A 24344-nucleotide genomic window follows, 5' to 3' on the forward strand; every position below is an offset into this window, starting at 1 on the left:
AAGAGTTTCCTTCTCTATGGTTGAATACTTCAGTTGATGTTGATTGAACTTGCGGGAGAAGTAACTCACTGGATGGTCTATGCCCTGATCATCTTCCTGTAGAAGGACTGCCCCAGCTCCAACTGCACTAGCGTCGACTTCCAACTTAAAGGGTCTGGAAAAATCTGGAGCAGACAGTACAGGAGCACAACACAACACAGCTTTAAGATTTTCGAAGGCCTTATGGCACTCCTTCGTCCAAGTAAAGGACCCTGATGGGCTGGTCAAGGAGGTTAGTGGGGCTGCAACAGAGGAAAAATTCCTGCAGAACCGGCGGTAATATCCAGCCATTCCCAGAAAACGGCGCAGCTCCCTTCTGGTCGCCGGGACTGGAAAATCCGCAATGGCTGCCACTTTTGCATCTGCAGGACACACTTTTCCACTACCAACCTGCTGACCCAGATAGAGCACGCTGCCCTTTCCAAACTCACATTTCGCAAGATTCAAGGTTAGTGATGCTGCTGAAAGGCGTCTGAAAACTTCACGCACTGTCAATACATGACTCAGCCAGTCATCAGAATACACCACAATGTCATCCAAATATGTTCTGCAGTTAGGAACCTCCCCTAGCACCTTGCTAATCAACCTTTGAAAGGTAGCTGGAGCATTACACAGTCCAAAAGGCATAACAGTATACTGGAGGAACCTGTCTGGGGTTACAAAAGCTGAAATTTCAGATGCACGGGGGGTTAAAGGAACCTGCCAATACCCCTTTAACATGTCTAACTTGCTCACAAATAACGCCGGCCCAACTTCATCGATGCACTCATCAATCCGTGGCAGCGGGTGTGCATCTGTAACTGTGACAGCATTAACCTTTCGAAAGTCAGTACAGAATCGTGGACTGCCATCAGATTTGGCATCCAGCAGACAGGGAGAGCTCCATGAGCTGCAACTTGGCACCGCAAAGCCATTCTGTACAAGATAGTCCACTTCCTTCCTCATAATCTCCCTTTTTACTGGATTCACCCTATAAGCATGTTGCTTAATGGGTGTAGGGTTAGACAGGACAATATCATGTGTGATGACAGAAGTTTGGGAGGGTATATCATTAAACAAGCTCGGGAAGTCATGCAAAAGTTGCTCAACATCTTTACTCTGGTCATTTGAAAGATGAGCCAAGTAATGGGACAAGTCTGATAGGATCTCACTATTACTCAGTCTGGCTCCCTGGGGCGTGGCATGGCGCATCACTAAGCCATCATCAGTAAGGTGACAGACACTGGAAAACACCGCCACCGGTGAGGGAGCAGCCTCCACCAAAGGGAGGGGAGATGATTCACCCTGAGTCTCTCTGGTATAATAACGTTTCAGCATGTTCACATGGCACACTCTTGTCTTTCGTCTGCGGTCAGGGGTCTGTATGACATAATTGGTGTCACTGAGCTTTTTCTCCACAACATAAGGACCAGAAAACCTGGTTGAAAGAGCTGACCCAGGCACAGGCAAAAATACCAAAACCTTGTCCCCTGGCTGGAATGAAGGGACAACTGCCTTTTGGTCGTAGCGCTGCTTCATCTTCTTCTGTGTAGAGGTTAACATTTCCCTTGCTAACGCACAGGCTTGCTGGAGACGACTTTTGAGGTTAGCAACATACTCTGGGAGACCTTTTGTCTCCTTAACAGGCGTGTTTAGGTGGTCTTTGAGGACCTTTAATGGACCCCTAACCTCATGTCCAAAGACAAGCTCAGCCGGACTAAATCCAATGGACTCCTGTACAGCCTCTCGGGCAGCAAACAACACAAACGGGACACTCTCATCCCATGATTTCTCAGTCCCAAGACAATGCTTGCGCAACATAGATTTCATTGTCTGATGAAATCGCTCCAGGGCCCCCTGGCTTTCTGGATGGTAAGGACTAGATGTCACATGTCTAATGCCCAAGGTTTTGAGGGCATGAGCAAACATTTTTGATTTGAAATTTGTGCCCTGGTCAGTCTGAACCACTTTTGGCAGGCCAAACACTGCAAAGAATTTCATCAATGCCTTGGTGATAACTGGAGCTGTAACCTTCCGTAAAGGTATAGCCTCGGGGAACCTAGTAGAGGCACACATAATGGTTAGCAGAAATTGATTCCCAACTTTAGTTTTTGGCAGTGGCCCCACACAGTCGATGAGCACTTTCTCAAACGGCTCACCTGTCACTGGAATGGGATGCAAGGGAGCGGGGGGGATCACCTGGTTAGGTTTGCCGACAACCTGGCATACATGGCAGGAACGACAGTAGTTAACAACATCAGACTTGAGTCCTGGCCAAAAGAAATGTTTAAGGACTCTCTGATAAGTTTTTGTAATGCCCATGTGTCCTGACCAAGGGTGGTCATGAGCTAAGGAGAGTACCTGTGTGCGGTAGATTGTAGGCACAACTACTTGGTAAGTCACGCTCCAGTCTTCACTAGCCCAGCGACGCATCAACAAGTCACTGTCAAGAAGGTAAGCCACCTTCTTTTTCTGAGCCTCTTCCTGCTCAACAACAGAAGAGAGACATTTGGAGAGAGTTATGTCATTGTTTTGGGCTGCAATAAACTCTTGTCGGGTGGCTGGCAACTGTGCATCACAGACACTAGAGAGAGGTGACACTGACTGATCAGGCTGGCTCTCTGCCTCAGTCAAGTGGCTGTCAGGGGTCTGCCCTGTAACTAGAAAAGAATCAGACAGATCAAGGTCATTATTCCTCAATTGGGCCCTGGTAACCACACACGCTGGGAAGATCTCAGGGTATTCTTGGGCCATGTCCGTCCCTGGGCTTGAATCAGGGTTGTCTAAAACCTCAGGACTCGGCACGACCTTACCCCCAGCTAAATCATTGCACAAAATAAAGTCAATCCCTTTTACTGGTAAAGCTGGAAGGACCGCAACTTTAAAGAGTCCGCTGACCAAAGGAGACTGAAGATGTATATTATGCAATGGAGCAGAGACAAATTTCATCCCCACACCCTGAACAACTGCACTCGAGCCACAATATGACATAGGTGACAAAGATAAAATACCTTCACGGAGAATGGACTGGGATCCTCCTGTGTCTCTCAGGACTTTTACTGGCTGCTGATCTGTTGGATCCCCACTTAATGAGACAAAGCCCTCAGAAATGAAAGGCTTGAAACAGGGGTCAGGCTTGTTGTCCTCAGCTGCTGGTTCTAAGCTGTCCGGACATGGAAGTCTGACAGTCTTAATCAAGTTCACAGCCTTATGCTGTTGGAGATTGGAGGGTTGTCTACGCTTTAATGACAGACAATCAGCGATCACGTGACCTTTTTTATGACAGTAGAAGCACTCACGTTCTGCACGGGGAGGTGACGATGGACCCCTAACCTTTTCAACCTTTTCAAGAGGAGGGTGACCAGAACTAGACCCCACCGGACGGGACATAGGAACTTTGTCTGGGCGAGAAGATAAAAACACATTTTTGTGTGTCAACACAAATTCATCAGCCAGCACAGCTGCTTTTGACAACGTGTTAACCTTTTGTTCATTTAAGAATACCACCATTTTCTCTGGCAATGAACTCTTAAAGTCTTCCAAGAGCATTAGCTGTCGAAGAGAATCAAAATCATGCCCAACATCACTAGAAGCACACCATTTATCAAATAGAATTCCCTTTTCTCGTGCAAATTCAACGAAGGTTTGCCCACTGGACCTTCTGTGGTTCCTGAATCGCTGTCTGTAGGCCTCTGGAACCAGCTCATAAGCACGCAGTATGGATTCCTTAAGCACATCATAATGCAAGCTGTCTGCTAAAGACAAGGAAGACACAACCTCCTGTGCCTTACCTATGAGCTTACAATGAAGCAGGATAGGCCACATCTCCTTAGGCCAGTTTAGTGCTGTAGCAATCCTTTCAAATGCTGTAAAATAGGAGTCAACCTCAGCCTCCCGAAATGTGGGCACCAAGGAAATATTCTTACTCACGTCAAAGTTTGACTTTGTTAGGACCAGTGGAGATACAGAATTGTCAGACCCTTGTGAAATCTGCCCAGATGAAATTTTCATGGCCTCCAATTCAAGCTGGCGCAACTTAACCTCCTTTTCAGCCTCTATCTCCAACTTGCGAACTTGTAGTCTAAGGTCATAGTCTGCTCTACGTACCCTCTCCTTTTCCTGTGCTTCAAGCTGGAGACGAGCAATTCTGACCTTGACCCTTGCATCTGAACTCGAGCCAGATGACCCTGGGGAAAAAGGGTCAAAACGAGGCAAAGTAGCTGGAGCAGCTTCATTCTCAATCCTGGCACCTCGGGGTGTGTCATGTACAGCCCGTTCCCTTTTACCATCAGGAAGAGAGGAAACACTTAGACCAACAACATCCTCCCCTAACTCAGCTGAAACAGGGTTAAAAGGAACAACCAGAACCTTCAACTCAGAAAGTTTTTCCACTATTGTTTTTTTTATTTCCTTTTTAAGACTACTTTTCTGAACAGAGATGCCATAATGAGCTGCAATACCAAGCAAATCATCTTTGCGACATAAACCAACTTTTTCGATGCAAGGATTATCAATGAAGTCCTGTAAGTCAAACATCCTTCTTACACAAATTACTGAAATACCAAATTACAAGGACTCTTCAAAATTCTTTGGTTGGTTTGACTCTGGGAAAAGAGATCCCGGACGAGCCCCCACTTGTGTTACAACCTTAATCGGTGGAAGCTAGGGGTTTTAGGTATGTAACAGCAAGCAACCAAAGAACTGAGGGAGAGTCAGTATCGGTGGCATCAGGCGTCAATTTATTCAACACATAGACCTTGAAACAAAACAGAAAAGGTGGGGGAGATGTGGACCAGAGGTTGTGCCAAAGAAAACCAAAAGAGTTACAATAAAACTAGGCCTAGACTACAAACTACTCTAAGAAAACAAAGGAAACAAAAGACCTGGCTGAGCTAGCTAAAAAGATAAAGAAAACAAAATACAGGGGGTGGCACCAACCAATAACCTAGTGTCTTTAAACAAGGAAATTCCTGTGTGCTGCAAAAAAAATGTACAGGGTCCCCCAGACTCACCTGTCCACAATCAACCTCCACACTTACTGAACCGCCGTATGCCACCAGAGGAAAAGAGAGAGAGAGAGAGCCATTGTTGTGCCCTCCTTTTATCAGTTGGCCTCACGTGCTGATTGGTTGGGCCGGATCATTTGAATCTGCACCTGGAGCACTGTGAAGCAGGGCAGGGGAGGAGAAAAAGAGAAAAAAAAACACACAGGCCATCCAGGCACGTAACACACGGTTACATCAATGAAAATGCAATGCCAACATCTGAGTTGTCAGTTTTCTTTTTAAACATCTTGAAAGTGCTACTGTGCCATAGTTTCATAGAGGTTGAAGGGAGTTTTGAAGCCTCCGTTGAAGCTAAAAGCAGCCAAATGCCAGAGTGAATAAACACAATAGTGAAAAACACACAATGTCATGAAGGTGAATGTGATGGTTCTTCGTAGCTCTTAAAGCATGTGCTTAAAGTAATGGATGTCTGTGGCATTTCTGAAACATGGTACAGTGGAGATAAAGGCTTCAAGAGTGGCAAAAGACGTCAAGACATTTTAGAAAGAGGCAATTACATCATACCCACAGGAGAAATTGCTCATTTCATGTGTCAGAAGCTTTTGTGTTTGTAGCTTCATTATTTCTTTGTAGCCCACCACAGAGCTGATTGAGTGCCAGGGCTTTAAAGCAGATACAGTGGATTACATTGCCTGTTTGGTTTGGATCATTTGGACCATCAATCACATGTTTGCAAATTGCAATGTCTTTGCTGTAATCAGTTAAATTAGTACAACTATAAAATATCCAGATTGCCAAATTGCCTCTGGAGTTATTGATAGTGATTTACAGTTCACAGTTCTATTATAGTGTGTGTGTGAGTTTGTGTGTGTGTGTGTGCTTGTGTTAACATGTTTTTCTCTGCTCTCCAGGAAGCCTAATAAAGCTTAACATCAGTAAACAGTGGGGCTCGCTCAGCCTGAACTACAGACCTTTTTAGCTGATCAGTATCATGTGTAAAAATGGATTTTCAACAGGAAATGATTCTTTTGTTTGTGTGTTTGCTTAGATGGGCCACGGCCATCCCAAAAGGAGATCATCTCTCTCAGAGCCTTCATGCTTCTCTTCCTCAAACAACTCATACTAAAGGTACAGTGATAGTAAATGATCTTTATCACACTGTTTAAGTTGCAAGAAATCTCTCCTTTTCCACTGCGTCATCTGTCATTTTTCTTCCTCATGGGGACTGCTAGCTAAATCTAAAATGTGTGTGTGTCGCATTATAATCACGTTATAGATCAACAGCCTGAATGAAGCAGTGTGGCTTTTACTTTTGTGCGTGCTTGTGCCTGCATTTGCATGTGTGTGTGTGAGGTTATTGCTGCTTCACAGTTAAAATGCATCAACTAAGAAAAGAATCAATAAAGTCATCTGAGGTTAATAGGATATAAAAACAGCTGAGAATAATGAATGTTTTTGTGAAACATGCCATGTCTGTTTTCCACAGGACCGGGGTGTGAAGGAGGACGAGCTACAGAGCATTCTCAACTACCTTTTGACCATGCATGAGGTAAATGGTAACTTCTGTGTTAAAATAGACAGTGTGAGAGAGAGCAAAAGAGGCAGCCAGAGAGATAGTGAGAGTGGTTGAGTGGAGCTGGTGGCAAAATGTGCATTATAATTTGTGGGCTGGAGTTATGGTCCACTTAAACGAGTGAGAGTGTGAGTCAGCTTCGGCGCTGTGACAGCATGAAAAATGGTGCAACAATGGACTGAACAGAATGTACTTCTGTAACAATTATATCTATTCTTGCTCTGAAATGCCACATGCTCCTCCGCAGTGCCCCCTCCACATCTCTCCCTTTGTCCTCTTAACCCTCTATTCATCTGTCCAGTTGGGCTTCCTTTTCCTCCTTTGTTCACCTGTTAAACTTTGCTTTCTTCGCTCTGCAGGATGAGAATATCCACGATGTGCTCCAGCTGTTGGTGGCTCTTATGTCTGAACACCCGGCGTCCATGATCCCTGCATTCGACCAGAGAAATGGAATAAGGTGAATGCTGCCCACACATGCCATACACGCACACATATAAAGATCTGATGCAACATCAGAGTGTACTGATGTCACACAAGGTCTTTCTTTATTAAATATGATACTAAATATATGGTCAGAGCTTTGCTTTTTATGTGTTTTTTATTATAACAAGTAACTAGCACACATACAACAGAAAAAAAACATACATCCTGTACAATATTAGTTGCAGTATATGTGGAAAAATGTATTTATTTTTGATTGATAGACAAAATAAGTTGATCTACAAAAAGCTTGAATTCAAAATAAAAAGGCCGTACCTTGAAATTGAAATTTCTTCACAAAGCAGTTGCATCGCATAATTTTTGGACTTAGAGATTTAAAATGTACCAAATACAGTTATAATCTCTGGTTTTTATTGTACAAAAAACATTCTTGGCCTTTGTCTTTATTGTATAAATTCAGTCTGATGTGCCAAAAAATCATCAACATCAGTTTAATTAAATGCTTTACTGTGTTACATATAGTATACAAGGGTAGCCTCAACCAAGCAGTCTGGATTTTTCAAAGACGGACTCTAACTGTGCTGGTATTTCCCCAACAGCACAGCTACACATGGATGTCTTTTTGGTTGCTATGGTAACTGTCCTGCGTTACAGAAGAGTTACCATGGTGTTCTCCCATTTCTATTTTACTTTTATGTCTCCTGAGTACACTGCTTTGAAGAAAATGCTTCAGTCAGCGCACGTGTTAACTTTGAGGATGTTTACTGAGTATCAGGCAGAACTCTTGGGGTTTTTGAAAAATAATTTTCTTTATTTATTAATTTATTTTGTTGCTCACAGCCGTCATGTAACGTGGTATAATTCTTTCACTGACATCTGTGTGGCTTTGTTTTTCACATGTTGCAGGGTGATCTGCAAGCTCCTGGCCTCTAAAAGTGAAAGTATCCGGGTCCAAGCCCTCAAAGTCCTGGGCTATTTCCTCAAGCACCTTGGTCACAAGTAAGCTCCCCTTTGTCTCGCAGATGTCTTCACAACGTTTTCTTAGAATTTTTTTATTCTGTGACTATTAAACACAAATGCCGCATCAGTGTAGGGATTGAGAGGCCTTACATTTAGATGTAAGAGGGTGAGAAAACACACTGCAGTAAAAGCTGAAGAACTACAGCAGTGCAGTCTCCAGTGAGCCTGAGAAGGGCCGTTTGTTTGTGTGTGTTTGTGAAGATAATGTCCTCATCATCACACCCAGGCGGAATAATAATTTTGACAGCGGGAACTGGCACGGTGGTGGAACCTTGATGAGCAGCAATGAATGCTGGGGGATTTATTTATCCCATGTGACATACATGCCTCTTACTGCACAACATGGGAGCTGGCTGCCATGCTGCACCTGAGCCCCGTGCTTTCAGACCCCCACCTTCTTAATATCGGCTCAAACCAGTTATCCTGTAGGGCTGCGTCTTTACGTTTACATATCATTGTCATGTAAGTCGGTGATGCATAGAACAGCACACAGTGCAACCAAAGACGTTTCAGTATATTTTCAGAACAGTGTTACATAATGCTTAAATCTTTAACATAACCTATTTTCATGTGATTTGCTGATAATCTGATGAATTATCAACATGAAAAAACGGGATATAAATGTGAGAGCATCTGCTACAGTCATTATTTCAGAGCCACTGACTCAAACCAGTTTAGATTATTCGGGGTTTCTGCTTTGTAGTTTGAGAATCAAGGTCTTATCTAATAAACTACTTTATTTTGAAAATGTTTTAGATGTTATGTCATAAATTGAAATTAGAAATTAATTTATAAAAAATACTTTTATGGACTATCATGGACTAGATTTATACTGGTCTGTTTCTAGAGTACAGTGGCTTACTCACCAACTCAAAGTAACAGCATGAACAGAACTGGACTTATTTTAATTATCCTATTAAAAGAGAGTGAAATTAGTAACTGATTAAGCTGACTGAAAAACCTGTTTTAAACATGATCATGGCACCTAAATGTTTTTTTTTAAAGATTTATTCTGTATACGTTATAAAAATCAAATATATACTTCACTTTGTTTCTCATTTCTATTGACCTATTTACAGTCAGGAATATACAGAAGCTTTGACCATTTCTTGTTTAATTCTGTTTTAAAAACACTCAAAATTATTCAACCCTGATTTCTGAGCCTCTCAAGTTTAAAGTCCTTTAGAGACACAGTTATCGCCAACTGGCCTCAGTGACTCCTGCAGTGTTGCCGTTCTGTAAATGTCTCTTGTTCATTTCTCTTCTTGGTATTAATTCCTCGTCCTCTTTAGTCCCATCATAACTGACAGGACCACATGGTGCCACCTGCCAATATCCGACTGTCTCCAGGCCAGTGACAATCAATGTCAGCTTCAACTGTCGTAAAATCTGTTATGAATGGCAAGCTCTGTGTGTGCGTGTGTGTTTCCCCGCAGGAGGAAGGTAGAAATCATGCACACACACAGTCTGTTCACTCTGCTGGGGGAGAGGCTGATGATGCACACTAACACCGTCTCTATCACCACCTATAACACCCTGTATGAGGTAGGTGACTGTTTGGCAGTGGCTCTTTTACACACTGCATTATCATAGCAACGCACACGAAGTGATGCCCTTTAAGTCTATGTTGAATCATCAGAATTTGAGTTATTGTGGTGGCATTTAAGTGACGACTGCGGATCTTCTGTCTGTGCAGATCCTAACAGAGCAGGTGTGTACTCAGGTGGTTCACAAACCCCACCCTGAGCCTGACTCCACCGTCAAGATCCAGAATCCCAGTAAGTACAAAAACACTGTAGCTTTCACCTCTGTCTCTCTGTGTTCTTTGGTCTGCCAGTAATGCAGTGTTGTTTTAGTGCGAGTAAACAAACAACAAAACCTGAATTCAGAAGCCTACACTGCGGCTGTCTCTCGCTTATTCATCGGCCTCGCACTCTCCTGTCCCTCTCTTATTCAAAATTCTACATATATATTTGCTACTCCTATTCCCTCATCTCATTTCTTTTGCCCTTCCTCTCCCCCTCACCTAATTTCTGTCTCCCACCCAGTGATTCTAAAGGTAGTGGCGACCCTCCTTAAGAACTCCACTCCCAGTGCCGAGCTGATGGAAGTCAGGAGGCTCTTTCTTTCCGACATGATAAAGCTCTTCAGTAACAGCCGCGAAAACCGGCGGTAAGAGCACACAAATGACTGTGCATTTATTCAACTACATGTCATTTGCTTCTTACAGTGATTGTTGTATTTTAATATTAAGGTTATGCTGCAGCCCCACTCACATTCAGTGTTTGTGTTGTGTACCAGCTGCCTGCTGCAGTGCTCTGTGTGGCAGGACTGGATGTTCTCCCTCGGATACATCAACCCCAAGAACCCAGAGGAGCAGAAAATAACTGAGATGGTGTACAACATATTTAGGATCCTGCTCTACCACGCGATCAAGTATGAATGGGGAGGCTGGCGAGTCTGGGTCGATACCCTGTCCATCGCACACTCCAAGGTGAGAGTGGGGTATACATTTTTCAGGCAGTATGTTTCTGGTAGACTTCTTGATATATCACCAGGCAGTGTATCAGATGAATTTCCTGATTATAGTTCACCCACAGTAAACATCCGATTTTGGGGAACTTTCTCTTTGAGTCACAGTTTTTCACTTTTGTCAGATCTGGCTTGGGGAGATCCTTGTGGAATATTTGCTTTACCATGACAGCACATCCATTGTGTTTGCACCAAAAATAAACACAGTACTTGTGATAATGACTCTTAGGTATTGATGTTTTAACTGAAGCGATCATAAAGGCTAAACAAAAATGTATTGATTTGTACATATTGACTATCGTTGATTGTAATTCTTGGTTCAATGATCTGTGAGGCCCTGAATGATTCGTCATAGATATAATGCTCAATAACTGGTAGATTTTTTTTTTCCCCACTGTTCAGCCGTGAAAATTTAACTCACCCGTTTCCCATGGCTGTGCAAAAGCGAGGGGACATTATAGATGATGGTCTAATAGCCCTGTTAGTCTACTGTCCCAGTTTTATCCATTCGGCCTTTGGTACAGATGATCTATGAGCTCTTCAAGGACTACCTGGTGACATTATTGATGTGGAGGCTAACTATTGTCCGTGCTTGTGTTCTGATCACATGACCAATTATATACCCACCATCTGTCACAGGTGACCTATGAAGCCCATAAGGAATACTTAGCTAAGATGTATGAGGAGTACCAGCGTCAGGAGGAGGAAAACATGAAGAAGGGGAAGAAAGGCTCTGTGTCCACCATCTCTGGGCTTTCTGCTACGCCCGCGCCTGTTGTCAACGGCAACCTGGAGATTGACGACAACTCCCAGACACAGACACCTGAGAGTGAGGCAGAATATAGCGAGGGGGCTGGCGGAGACTCACGCAACCTCCTCGCAGAAGGTGCTGTGAAGCGACCCAATGGAGAAGCCCTGACACCCGGGGAGCAGGGCACCGGTCCAGGCGTGCGGGTGGAGGTCCACGACCTTTTGGTGGACATTAAAGCAGAGAAAGTGGAGGCCACAGAAGTGAAGCTGGATGACCTTGACTTGTCTCCAGAAGGTCTTGGTGGAAGTGTAGGTGGAGGAGGTGGGGGAGGAATGGAGAATGGACCTCTGGTCGAGGTAGACTCTCTCCTGGACAGTGCTTACTGCGCTGTCGTTCAGAACCTGAATGGGAATCTGGCGCCTAAAGATGACACACCAGGCTCAGGGGTTGGGATGGGGCCAAGCCTGGGTCTTTCAGGAGTCAGCCTTGAGGATGATGGGAACATGGGTCCGCTCATCACATTGGCTGATGAGAAGGACAGTGTCCCAAGCAACAATGGATTTCTCTTCAGCAAGGTAGGATTTTATATGATTGCTGTCACTGGTAAATTAAAGTCTGTGGAGCCACATCCTCCCCTCCTGACTTAGAATATAATACCACCAATCAGTCACTTTGTATCTTGATTCCTTTCTATCCTTCTTACTCTTTCTACTTTCCCATAAGAAAAAAAGGTTATTGCTGAAAACTTTTCCTAATGTGTTAATGTCCTTCACATTTTTTATTACCTAATTCATCTTTTCCAGGTTGATGAGAAGCTGCTTCCAGCTCTGGCAGCCACAGACCCCCTTGTACTGCCGAGTCCAGACCAGCCCACTCCATCCGGCCCAGTCTCAGCTCACTCCACCACCAGCGCCAGTGATGACCTCAGCCTGCTGGCCCATATGACTAGCTGTGGCTCCGATTTACAGGCCCAGAGCCACACTTCTGGGGAACTTCCAGAAGACGGACCCTTCAAGATCCAGAGCCCCCTAGCTGACATCAGCTCCATTGCTGAGGCTGAGAGCCAAACCCAGATCCAGGGAGCTTCTAGACCAGATTTCCCAGAGGGAGAGGGCACAGCTGGGGCAGAGGGAGAGGCTGCAGGGCTCAAGACTGGTGGAGATACAGCCAGCACGACCTCTGATACAGAGAGGTCGGATGATGGGAAAGACAAGGACACAAAAAAGATCCAAACTACTGCGACTACTCAGGTGTGTTTATGTGTGTTTGTACATGTGTCTGATTTAGTTGTTCTCACAGGACTGCAGGTGAGCTCGGATGGATAGTTGGATTGATTGCGGGCTGCCAAGAGTTGGTAGTTATACCAAATGTAATGGTCTCACGCAGCTACAATATGTACTGCACACTGGATACTTCTAAAAATGAAATTGTTTATTTCCTCTTCTTTTTTTAATCAAAATGTATAAAGATACATGGTTTTGATAGTTAGCTAGCAAGTGGTAAATGAAAGACATTCAAATGAAAATCTAACAAAACTATATACTCTGTCACCCCCACCTAGATTCATCCTGGCAGTTGAACAGCTGTCTCAGTGTGATTGGCTGAGTGTGTTGATTAGTGTAGAATGCTCAGCCATGGACAGTTTGTCTCAGCAGAAAGGCCGAGTGGCTGCCCACACACGAACTACGTTTCCCTTATAGCTCAGTGAATATGGAATAAGAAGTCCCAGAGAGTCTTTTGTGGGTTCCTGTTATGAAATTGTTTTTCATAACTGAATGTATTCATGTTTGATATTCATTTTATGTTAGACTAACAAGAGATGTGCTGAAAGCCCTCTGCTGGCTGACTGAATCTTTGCTCCGGCCCTCCTTGTTGCAGGCCCTTCATGGTCGTACTGCGGCTCAGCTGGAGCGGGACCTCCGTGTTGACCTGGGTTTCAGAGGCATGCCCATGACGGAGGAACAACGCCGGCAGTTCAGCCCCGGCCCACGCACGACTATGTTCCGCATCCCAGAATTCAAGTGGTCTCCCATGCACCAGAGGCTGCTCACTGACCTGCTGTTTGCTCTAGAGACTGACGTGCATGTGTGGAGGAGGTGAGTTGGGTTGTTTGAGCTGCGTGTCTCTTGCAAATCAGGCACAAAATTAGATCAGCTGGTTTTTGCTTATACCTTTAATGCTGATCCAATTACTTTGAACAAACCTGTAACTGTAGTTTGGAGCAACCTTCTGATATGTTGCTGTAATCGCAAGATCTTTTATGCCATAAGATAATAATGCAATCACTTATGCATTGTTTTAAGTGCATCTGTATTGATCGCACATGTATTGAAAATTAGATTAGGCTGAAGATATTGAAAAAGTGAAGTGATACCTATGATGTCTCTGTATTTTTGTATTAACCTTCCATTTTCCATTTCAGCCACTCTACCAAGTCAGTGATGGATTTTGTGAACAGCAATGAGAACATCATCTTCGTCCACAACACGATCCACCTCATTTCTCAGATGGTGGACAACATCATCATTGCCTGTGGAGGCATCCTGCCTCTGCTGTCTGCTGCCACCTCTCCTTCTGTAAGTGGCTCTACTCTGCCCCTCTGTGGTGGGAGGGGTAACTGCAGGTCAACAGCTGCGTTGTAGACCTGTAACTCAGGTGTTAACGCCAAACACAGACTCGGAATAACCACCTGAACTTGATTCCCTTGAATCTCAGGGCAGCGTTGATCTTTTTGTCATATCTATTAACTCATGATAGATCAAAAATGACTTCTTAAGCCTTAAAAGTTCAATTTTATACTTAAAAAAAATTCAATTTAGTTTGGCCATGAATTTAAAAATTGGTAAATTAATTAAACTTTCATAAGCATTTTCTGGATTCCTCTTATCTGTATCTCTATTTAACTCTCAATCTAACACTTCCGTCACAGTATTTTTTTTTTAACCTTTATTTGATCTTTGTTCTAATCCTTTTAATTAACAAAATATTTAATTTGTATTAAACTATTTATTTTAATCATCTTTATTTTTTCTTTTCCTCTCTGTGTTACATGTATTCTATGTATTTTCTTGTCCTTTTTGTCCCTGTTTTTGTCTGTTTTTTTGCATGTGCAGAGTTCTAAGAGTAGTGCCAACGCTGTAAGTTGTGGTTTCTTCCTCTCCTTCTATTCTACTAATACCTTGTTCTGGTTTATTTACCATTGTGACTGACACTAACCCTTGCCTGTCTGACATCCATAGTGTTTCTATTTGTTGTGCTCCTTTGCTGCTATTCAGTACTCCCCCTTTTACTGTTTGTATATATTGTGGGTATGCATTGATCACTCTGCCTCAGTGTATCTAGCTCTTAAAGATATAATATTCTAACAATGTTAGAATATTATACAAAGAAGGGGGAATAGAATAGACAAAAAGCTAGGAGGTTGGCCAATAAGAAGAAATTAGAGTGAGAAGATATATTTTTAGGTACAAATAGATGGAGTACAGTAAATTTTATGAAAGAAAAAGCATGAGAGTTTTCCAGAAGTCATTGGGGGTTGCATCTGCTAAGCCTGTCCCATTTGTATCAACACTAAAGAAGGCAGGAGGAGCCATACCCCAGAGGGGGTCAAAGGGAGAGGAGGTGACCCCTGTTCCTGGGGGAGGAGGCGCAGGGGGAGAGGTGCGTAAAGAGCCTGAGACTCCCACCATCACCAGAAGAGCTAAGAGCACCAACCCAAGCCCTTCTGTCTTCACCTTGTGTGTCTGTTATCCCCCGAATGTCTGTGCTCACTTGCGCTGACGAGCCTCCAGATGCTTGCACTTTGTCGACTCTCCACAGCCCTGCACATCCTGCTTACTGAAGCAGAGACACAGCAGACCACACACTTGGTTTGAGTTTTAACCGATGCCATGCTGCCTTCAGATTTATTTTCAGTGTAGATACACTGAAAATCTTGTGATTAACTACTTAGGTTGGTGTGAACGTAAGGGGAATTTAATTTTCTCTGAAATATATCCTAGGCTAGCTTTGCCTGTTTCTACACTGCTGTTGTTACTGCTAATAGGCCACACTGCTACTGTCACGATCCCACTGTTACCATTACCTGTGTGTCATCAGGCTGTACCTCCTATGTGTTGTGTAGAACACCTCATGTTGCCAGATTTCATCATATAAGTACGTATTTCACTTGACCAGCATGACCCTCGAGACTGTGTTTCCTGTTTGTTGATAAAACCAGCCATGGCTGTTGTGGTCATGCTTGTGTAAGACCCAGCTGCATAAATTTTCTAAAGGTTCCTTCAAAAAGAAATCGGATATTACAGTATTTCACCACTTTTCCAAAACCAATGAGAGCATCCAGTTCACCTTGTTACACTGAATAACTGGAAAGCATGTGTGTACTTTTCCTCCCTTTCCCAGACGGAGTTGGAGAACATAGAGGCGACACAGGGCATGTCTTCAGAGACAGCGGTCACCTTCCTGTCTCGTCTCATGGCCATGGTGGACGTGTTGGTGTTTGCCAGCTCCCTCAACTTCAGTGAGATCGAAGCAGAGAAGAACATGTCGTCAGGAGGGCTGATGAGGCAGTGTCTCCGCCTGGGTGTGTGCTAGCATGATGTATTCAGTTCTGACCAAAATTTTAAAGCTGTTCATTCCATGGCTAGACCCACATACAGCTCCATGGCCCTGTTGAGTAGAGCTGCAGCTAATTAATTTTGTTATTTTCATTACGAAGAATCTGTAGATCAATTTCTCAATTACTCGTTTATAGAATGCCCATAAAGTAGTTTTGAAAAATGCCCATTACAGTCTCACGGACGTGATGTCTTAATTTGCTCCTGTTTTTTGTCTAACATCTCAAAACCCAAATATATTCAGTAGTAAATCTAAGAAAAGCAGCTGTTACTCACATTTACAAGCTGGAAACAGAGATTTCTTCTTTTTGCTTAAATTAATTTAAAATGCTTGTACCGATAGATTAACTTTCTGTTTATGGACCCATCAGTTAATGAACAGTTGATTCAGCACTGCTGTTGACAGGGATACAAAATATTCACCCAGTTGAAAAATTGTGACATCCCAGAATGGGTGTGCATTGTTACAGTCGTTTTTCAAGAAAGAATACCAAATATTTGATGGTTTTCAAATAAAAGAATTTGCTGCTTTTCTTGGTCTGTACATTATATGAAAATTAAATGATGGAACGAACTTACAGCCCATAGTAGATCAAAGCTGCAAAAAAAGAAGCTATTAAACAATTCACAGGATTCATACACACTTCTGTTTTCTCCGAACAGGAATGTGCATGAAATGTAAAAGCCCCAATCATTATATGATACTTACATATTTCCTCTCTGCCTCTCCTTGTCCACCAGTGTGCTGTGTGGCAGTGAGGAACTGTCTGGAGTGCAGGCAGAGACAGAGAGATCGAAGCTGCAAGTCCTCCTTAACCAGCAGCAAGTCACAGGACAGCCTCCACAGTGCCTCCACCACCAGCAAGGTAGCACACACACACACACACACGAATCAAGTGCACATCCTGCTCACAACACTTAAAACCTGACACAGAGACATGCATATGTATGATACATCACATTTTACATTCTACCTTCCATATTTAGCAGGATCCAGACAGACTCCTGCAGGATGTAGACATCAATCGTCTCCGAGCTGTGGTTTTCAGAGATGTGGTAAGTGTGTGTTTGTGTATATTTATGTTCTACAGTATTTGTGTGGTTATAAATATGAGGGAAAATGCCTGAATGTGTTTTACTGAATCATTTTGTGTGTGTTTTCTGTAGGATGACAGTAAGCAGGCTCAGTTTCTGGCACTGGCAGTCGTCTACTTTATCTCAGTTCTAATGGTGTCTAAGTACCGGGACATTTTGGAACCCCAGCGGGAGATTGGTAGGTCCACCAGCCTTTCAGGGAGAAGCATCCGCCACGAGATCAACTCCCCAACCAGTACAGGTGATTCTCATTTTTGTTTTGCTGCAATATCCTCAGTATTAGAGGGCAGTCTTGGATGAGCCAGTGGTGACTCATTATTGTAGCGTTGGTGTAGTGAATACAGGCTTCAGGCGAACAACAACACCTTTGTCAAGAATATGAGACAATTAGAGGAAAAAAGTTAGAAGCAGGAAGAAAGAATGGTATTACTTGGCAGGGAAATGAAAGCTCACAAGCAAGAGGAAAACAGCAGAGAATGGACAATGTGTTGTGAATTTTTTGACATTGTATTTTTTGTGTAATTATCTAACTTTTTATCCTCCTAAAATCATTTTGCATTCTTTATTTCTTCCTCATTCCTCCAGAGCACCCATCCACAGCCTTCTCTGACCGTGATAAACAGACCCCAACCCCTGTGGATGACTCTCCCCGGGCCGGCCTCCCCCACACAGACTCAGGCATCGGAGAGGAGGGCCATGTGGCTGGGTCCCTGAATGGCTCAGAGATGGGTCTTGGGCTTGGGCTTGGTCTGGTGGGGAGAGAGACAGACAGAGACCGAGACAGAGACATGGGAGGAGGAGGAGGCGGGGGAGGAGGCACAGATCTGTTGTGTAGCCTCTCGTCTGACGTTAGGAGGTCACAGGAGAGCCTTCTGGATTCTCCCCACAATCCCAGCTCCACCCCCAACTCCAGCCAAGCCCCTCCCTCGTCCATCTCCAGCATTAGTCAAACAAACAAAGGCATCAATGTCAAGGTGGGTCTATGGGACACCTGTTCAGACCTGGCTGCTTTCGCCAAGATGTATCAAATAGCTTCTGAGAAAGGTTGTAGTCAGCGTGCACCTTCTCTGACAACTTGTGACTGTATTTAACTTCTGCATCCAATGTTCATTATGTTATAAAATGTAAATGTAAATGTATTTCTACGAATAGAGATGATAAATGTGGTCCAGGGTGGTCAGGAAATGCATTTGCATGTACTCCACACTACTGAGGTCACATGTATCCTTGAGCACTTTTAAATATGTTTGAATGATCAAGCTACATCTGTACTTTCAGCTGTATGTCTGCAGTTGTATCACATGAGATGGATTTTAATGCCAGGTTTGAAAAAGGTCAAGATTTTTCCACATATGCTCCTATCATTGATGTTGTATAAGATTATCATTAAAACATGTCTGCTTTTCAGAATCATTTACATTCATAGTTTACTACTATAAAAAAGTTTTTCACTTTAGTTTTCTCTGTGCTGGCCTACATTGAAAACAAAATGTACATCATGTCCATGGTGCCCTTTAAAGACATCAAAACAAGCCATTAAACTCCTCACAGCTTCAGCAGCGTGTGCCCTGTATTCACCAGATTTGTTGTTCTCCCTGAAATACAGGAGATCCTGAAGAGCTTGGTGGCCGCTCCAGTTGATGGTGGGGAGCTGGGACAGGAGTCTGGGCCGACGCCCTATCACCCAGACCCTGCCCTGAAGACACACCCCATGCTGCCCATGCAGTTCCACTCCTTCGACAGGTCAGTCCCAGCTGCTGTTTGATCTACCAGACAGAGATATCAGAGTCAGTACAGCCTGACACATCCATCAATGAATCGATTTTTCCAGCCAATACTGATCTTTTACGGATGTATAATAGCATACTGCTACTTGTCAAATGACTGCACATCAGTTTTAGAAAAACAATGGACACAACATTGATTAACTGATTATTATTTTGAAAATTAGACTCCCCACTGAACAAACCTCTTTGGATGGTAACATTTACAAGCATACATAATGTGCTTTTTTGCCAGCAGTCATATCGATTTCTTTGTTTGTTTGTTTTTCATTGAATGAAACTCCAGTAATTCACAGATCAGAGCTAAGATTAAATGGGAATTCAGCACAATGGCTAGTTGGTCGATTCTTACATTTACTGTGGACATACATACATATCTGAGGAGAACAGACACATTTGGTACAAAACAGAATAACAGTGATTTCTTTCTAGTCGCAGTGATACCATAATAATGAAACATGGCTAAGATACAGCCTATTTAATTTTCTTCCTATTTTTAACATTGGTTTTGGACAAAATCTCATAGGGATATAGATACTGTTGCTGAATGATAAAGTGACAAAAACAAAGTCTACACAGTTTTAAATTTTTCTTTCTTGTCCAAACTGTGAACATGTAGACTTTCCACTGAGTGATGACCTGCTTATATTTCCTGTGAATCACTTTGTCTCCTTGATTCTGCTCTGTGGCAGTCCTTGAGAGCTAAGTTATTGATTTAAGAGATGGTGTGCATAATAGATCATGAATGGCTCCATATCCATCTCCAAGATGTCTGCCCGATATCTGTGTGGGTCAGACAGGCTTGATATATCTGATCCACCCAAAAGCATGGTTTACAAACAGTGAACAGTATTTTAGTAGTGTTTTAAACAAATATATGGTTGTTCTTCTAAAAAATCTCTGATGTATTACCTGTACTTTTGAGATTTAAATTCTCACTATCCCTAAATTTTAGTTACAAGTTTAAAATGTTGGCATTATAGGAAATGAGTTTGAATGTTAATAAAGCAGTGTGAATAAACTAAACTTTTGGCTGCCCTCTCCCCTCCCTGTTGGACATCTACAACACCCGCTGCCTCAGCAGAGCCACAAACATTATCAAGGACAGCTCCCACCCTGGCTCTGACCTGTTTGACCTGCTACCCTCTGGGAGGCGCTACAGGTGTATCAAGACAAAAACCAATAGACTCAAAAATAGCTTCTTCCCAAAAGCTATAACTGCCCTAAACTCCAGTGGGAAGTTTCTGAAATACTCCGGCCACTAAGGACTCATGTGCAATACTTTCTGTTAACTATCGCAACATGTGCAATTGACACTGAATGTAATACCAAAATGTGCAATACCGAATGCGACACTAATGTGCAATATATATATATATACATATGGTATACATACGTATCACACCACACTTAAATACATAAACAATACATGTGCACATCTGTCTGTTTATTTTGTAAATATTTTAGTTTATATTATATTTTATTTTATACTTCAGATCTTTTATTATCTTATTTTACACTGCTTTTGCACTGATACTGGTGGTGGCTTAATCTCGTTGTACTTACGTATAATGACAATAAAGGCATTCTATCTTCTATCTTCTTTAAAGATTGATAAAAAAAAAAAAGATTGGCAAACAAAGGCCAAATTCATTTTGTAGGTTTGTGATTTAAATCCCAAAACAGATTTCAGAAGGTTAAACAACTGTGTAACACTTTCAGTTGCTATAATTATTGTTATAGTGGCATAAGCCAACAGTAAACGTGCTCACAAATCCAAAGCTATCATCTCAGTAGTAACAGAAGTCTACTGCACATTTCATCCTCACAGATGCTCTTACACACTGTGGGTTCGGACCAACACATAAAGCCAAAATATCACCGGGGAGCATTTAATAAAGAATATTGTGCGTTCAGGTTTGTCTCATGCCTTTGCGTCTCATCTCTTACAGGAGCGTTGTGGTTCCAGTCAAAAAGCCGCCACCTGGCAGCCTGTCAGTCAACACAGTGGGTACACCCACCACTAGTGGAGCAGCCGCTGCTGGCAGCACACCTAACATTTTTGCCGCTGCAACAGCAACACCTAAGAGCATGATCAACACTACAGGTGAGAGATAACACACAGTTATAGCGCACTTATACATAAATTTGTGGGATATTTTTACTCATATAAATTGTTTACACTGCATCTATTCAATGTGCGTTGAAGGAGAGGCAGCAGACCGACACCTGCAATATGACAAAGATGTTTGGGTGAAAGGCCTCAAGCAATTCAAAGGCTGCTTGATGAGGCAGACTTTCTTCTCCTGTTACAAAAAATTTGATGCTTTTCCTCTGACAGCAAGAATTTGATACTGCATGCAGAGAAAAAAAAAACAGATGCAGAGAAAAATATGTATTTAGGTATTCCTTGATCCAGATATGGTCTTAAATAGGAAGAAATGTAGAATAACAAGATAAGAATCAAATACCCTTCAGCTGATGTGCAGATCAGTGCTGTTTCTGCACAGCATCATACTCAGCACATCTATTGTAGTAGAGTGGATTTGTATTCAAGGCTTTGTCAGCCTGTTAGACATATTGTACTGTATCATACATGCATAATGGACAAGGAAGGGATTTGTTCCCTGGAATGGATTCTGTATATTGATTGCAAAGCTATTTTCACAAACGGGGGCCATTACCAGAAGACAAGCAGCTGCATGTCCGGTAAAATACAATCCAAATTGAATTTGGTCGCAACTGATCAGGACATTAATACATTTCCATTATTATTATCCTGCACACTAATCTTGGTGTCACTTGATTCGTGTTGCTATAATGCCCGTCTTATTTCTCATCACTCTCCCTGATGTTTCTCTGTCCTGCCTAGGTGCCACAGACTCTGCCTCCTCTTCCTCTTCCTCCTCTTCGTCATTTGTCAACGGTGCGACGAGTAAGAATCTGCCAGCGGTGCAAACAGTGGCACCCATGCCAGAAGACACGATGGAGAATATGAGGTCAGAGCTCTCAGCATCACAAAGCTCTTAGTCGCTTCAACCATTCACTTTCCTCCCACTCTTTCTTTTTTTTCCCTCCATGTGGCTTTTGTTTTTACGTTGATTTGTCTGTTTTCTTGGGTGCTTGTCCCCCTTCCATTTTATTCCTGTCCTTACTTCATTTCACACTTCGGTCTTCATCCTTCCCAACGAATTCTCACCAGCAGTTCACTCTCACAGCCATTACTGGTGTTATACAGGAAGATTAGATAAGCTATGTCTGGAATTGGGAAAAAAATCGGGGTGCAACTACATCCTTTTTGAGGTAGCATTACCAGATATTAGTCTTTTTTTTTTTTAATGTCAGGAGTAATATAGTCACAAAAATATTCTGACATTTTAAAATAATTAACCACTTTAAAATACAAAATTTTAGTTGTTAATTAGACAGTTGTACTGGTTGACCAATTACTGGAAATCTAAAGTCACAGAAATACAAAAAGCAAATTGGACAGATTCCGACACTGCTTTTTAAACCTGATATCAACTAATAATAATAGTTTTCTCAAAAAGCTAGTAAAACAGAACATTCACGTACACCCCTCTCACATTTTACTCAGTCTACACTATGGTGCTTTTCATCCCTGACATGACAGCTGTGTTTTAATGTCACAATTACAGAACACTGTAGTGTTTGAAATGATCACCAATTATCAATCCTGCTTTTAATAATTGCATAAGCCCAGCAGTCCTAATGGATTTCAGAGTACTTCTCATAAACATAAATCTGTTTTATGTGTTTCCATACTGTGTGAAGGCGTCTGACACTCACGAATAAGATATAAGATGATGTTCGATATGAGACTGTTAATAATTAGGATATAGCATTAGAATAAGAAATACTAGATTAATCCTTTGAAGATTGTAGCAGTTGTCACTGTAATATTTCTGTCAATGTGCTTTCTCCTTAGACATGTTAGACGATTTGTTATGATGTGTGCGGTTACGTGTGCTTCTCAAAGTGCACACGCATGCGAGTGGGTGGGTGCGTGCGTGTGCATGTGTTCCTTAATCAGCGTGCGTGTCTGTATATGTGTGTTTGTGTGTGTGTGGTTTGTATTACAGTGCCTATTGTGAGGTGGCGCAGTGTGCGCTGCGCAGCGGTCAGACGCCCCCTGAGCTCAAGTCTTTTAGCTCTCTGGCAGGCTTCCAGGCAGCCCCCCGAGATGCAGGACAGTGTTTTAGGCAAGGAGATACTCGTCCTGTCCCCATGCCCCCACCCACCCTCTGCCCCACCTCCAACACACACCCTCTGCTTTTCCCAGCCACTGCTAAATGTTCCCAGAATGCCATGCAAGAAAGGACAGACATCTTTGCTAACAGTTTCAACACTTAGCATCACTTTTGTTTTAGGCCATAGGCAGCTTAGATTTTTATATTTACAGTACCACTGTCAACTCTGTCACTTCTGGCATGGCCGTCTTCTCACACTAACCCCAAACTCCAGATCAGACCTGAGTCAAACTGTCTTTGCAAATAACTTGTGGCGTCGGTTTGCTCAAACCGACTCGACCTCTTGTTTTAACCTCCTGGTACTCAGAGCAAGTTAAAACAAAATAAAGATTTGTAAACACTAGTGACCCAGGTCATGCTCACACATGCTTACAAGGCCAAGAAGATGCACTTCACTGCCGTCATGGCTCCATATTTTAGTCTGCTTTGCTGTATTCGTCCTGCCTTACTTTCTCCATTTCTTAACTGAACATAGAATAGAAAAGAATTTTACTTTACACATGATCTGCACCTATACACACAAAGGCAGAACACTGAGGATGTGTACTATTTACAAGAAAACTCAAGACACAATATATAGAGTATTTTCCAATGCAGTTTAAAATAAGGTCAGTTTTCTTGCACTTCAAGGTTCACTCACCTCACAGTGCCAAGTTGATTAGTCTTTAAACTGTAGTACCACCAACCAATACTAACCCAGGCATAGTGCTTCCATACTAAATCATCATCACATACTCTTTGATTCTGTAAAATTTTTGTGTCCTCTGTGTCCATTTCAAACATTTTCCTATTTCTTTCTCTTCTACCTCTATCCGCTTGCCTTTTCCCTTCTCCCCTTCTGTGTAATTTGTCTCCCCTTTTCTCACCTACCTGTACTCGTTCCTTTCTTGCATGTTTTTCTTCCTCCCTTTCTCACTTACTGTATATCCCCTGAGGTTTCCCTCACATTCTTTTCTACTCTCATCTGTGTGTTGCTTTTATTTTATCTTCACTATCTTCTGTTCTCTTGATTTTTCTCTCACTTATTTCTGCCACAGCATCACCACCAAGCTGGAGCGCGCTCTGGAAAAGGTGGCGCCCCTGCTGAGGGAGATTTTTGTGGACTTTGCACCCTTCCTGTCCAGGACACTGCTGGGTAGCCATGGGCAGGAACTGCTCATAGAAGGTACAGGTGCTGTACACGGCTCCTTTTTCTCTAACTGGCGTCTCTCTGTGGAGTCTCCCCATTCACTGTCCC

General features: G+C 42.8%; 1 protein-coding gene across 2 annotated transcripts in view; it reads left to right on the plus strand.

Moving 5' to 3' along the window:
- The window catches only part of nbeaa (neurobeachin a), a 90898-nt gene that overhangs the window by 51516 nt on the left and 15038 nt on the right, over positions 1-24344 (plus strand). For both annotated transcript variants that reach the window (XM_041051727.1, XM_041051726.1), the window contains exons 14-37: positions 6073-6152; positions 6511-6573; positions 6957-7054; positions 7945-8037; positions 9495-9603; positions 9755-9836; positions 10107-10230; positions 10360-10552; positions 11230-11916; positions 12145-12591; positions 13220-13437; positions 13764-13917; positions 14455-14478; positions 14918-15001; positions 15743-15923; positions 16699-16823; positions 16945-17013; positions 17125-17293; positions 17638-18026; positions 18659-18795; positions 20789-20943; positions 21709-21835; positions 22940-23059; positions 24145-24278. In XM_041051727.1, coding sequence (XP_040907661.1) covers positions 6073-6152; positions 6511-6573; positions 6957-7054; positions 7945-8037; positions 9495-9603; positions 9755-9836; positions 10107-10230; positions 10360-10552; positions 11230-11916; positions 12145-12591; positions 13220-13437; positions 13764-13917; positions 14455-14478; positions 14918-15001; positions 15743-15923; positions 16699-16823; positions 16945-17013; positions 17125-17293; positions 17638-18026; positions 18659-18795; positions 20789-20943; positions 21709-21835; positions 22940-23059; positions 24145-24278 — 4062 coding nt within the window. The remainder of the gene's footprint in view (positions 1-6072; positions 6153-6510; positions 6574-6956; positions 7055-7944; positions 8038-9494; positions 9604-9754; positions 9837-10106; positions 10231-10359; positions 10553-11229; positions 11917-12144; positions 12592-13219; positions 13438-13763; positions 13918-14454; positions 14479-14917; positions 15002-15742; positions 15924-16698; positions 16824-16944; positions 17014-17124; positions 17294-17637; positions 18027-18658; positions 18796-20788; positions 20944-21708; positions 21836-22939; positions 23060-24144; positions 24279-24344) is intronic.

The sequence above is a fragment of the Toxotes jaculatrix genome, chromosome 12, assembly GCF_017976425.1.
Source record: "Toxotes jaculatrix isolate fToxJac2 chromosome 12, fToxJac2.pri, whole genome shotgun sequence".
Lineage (NCBI taxonomy): Eukaryota > Metazoa > Chordata > Actinopteri > Toxotidae > Toxotes > Toxotes jaculatrix.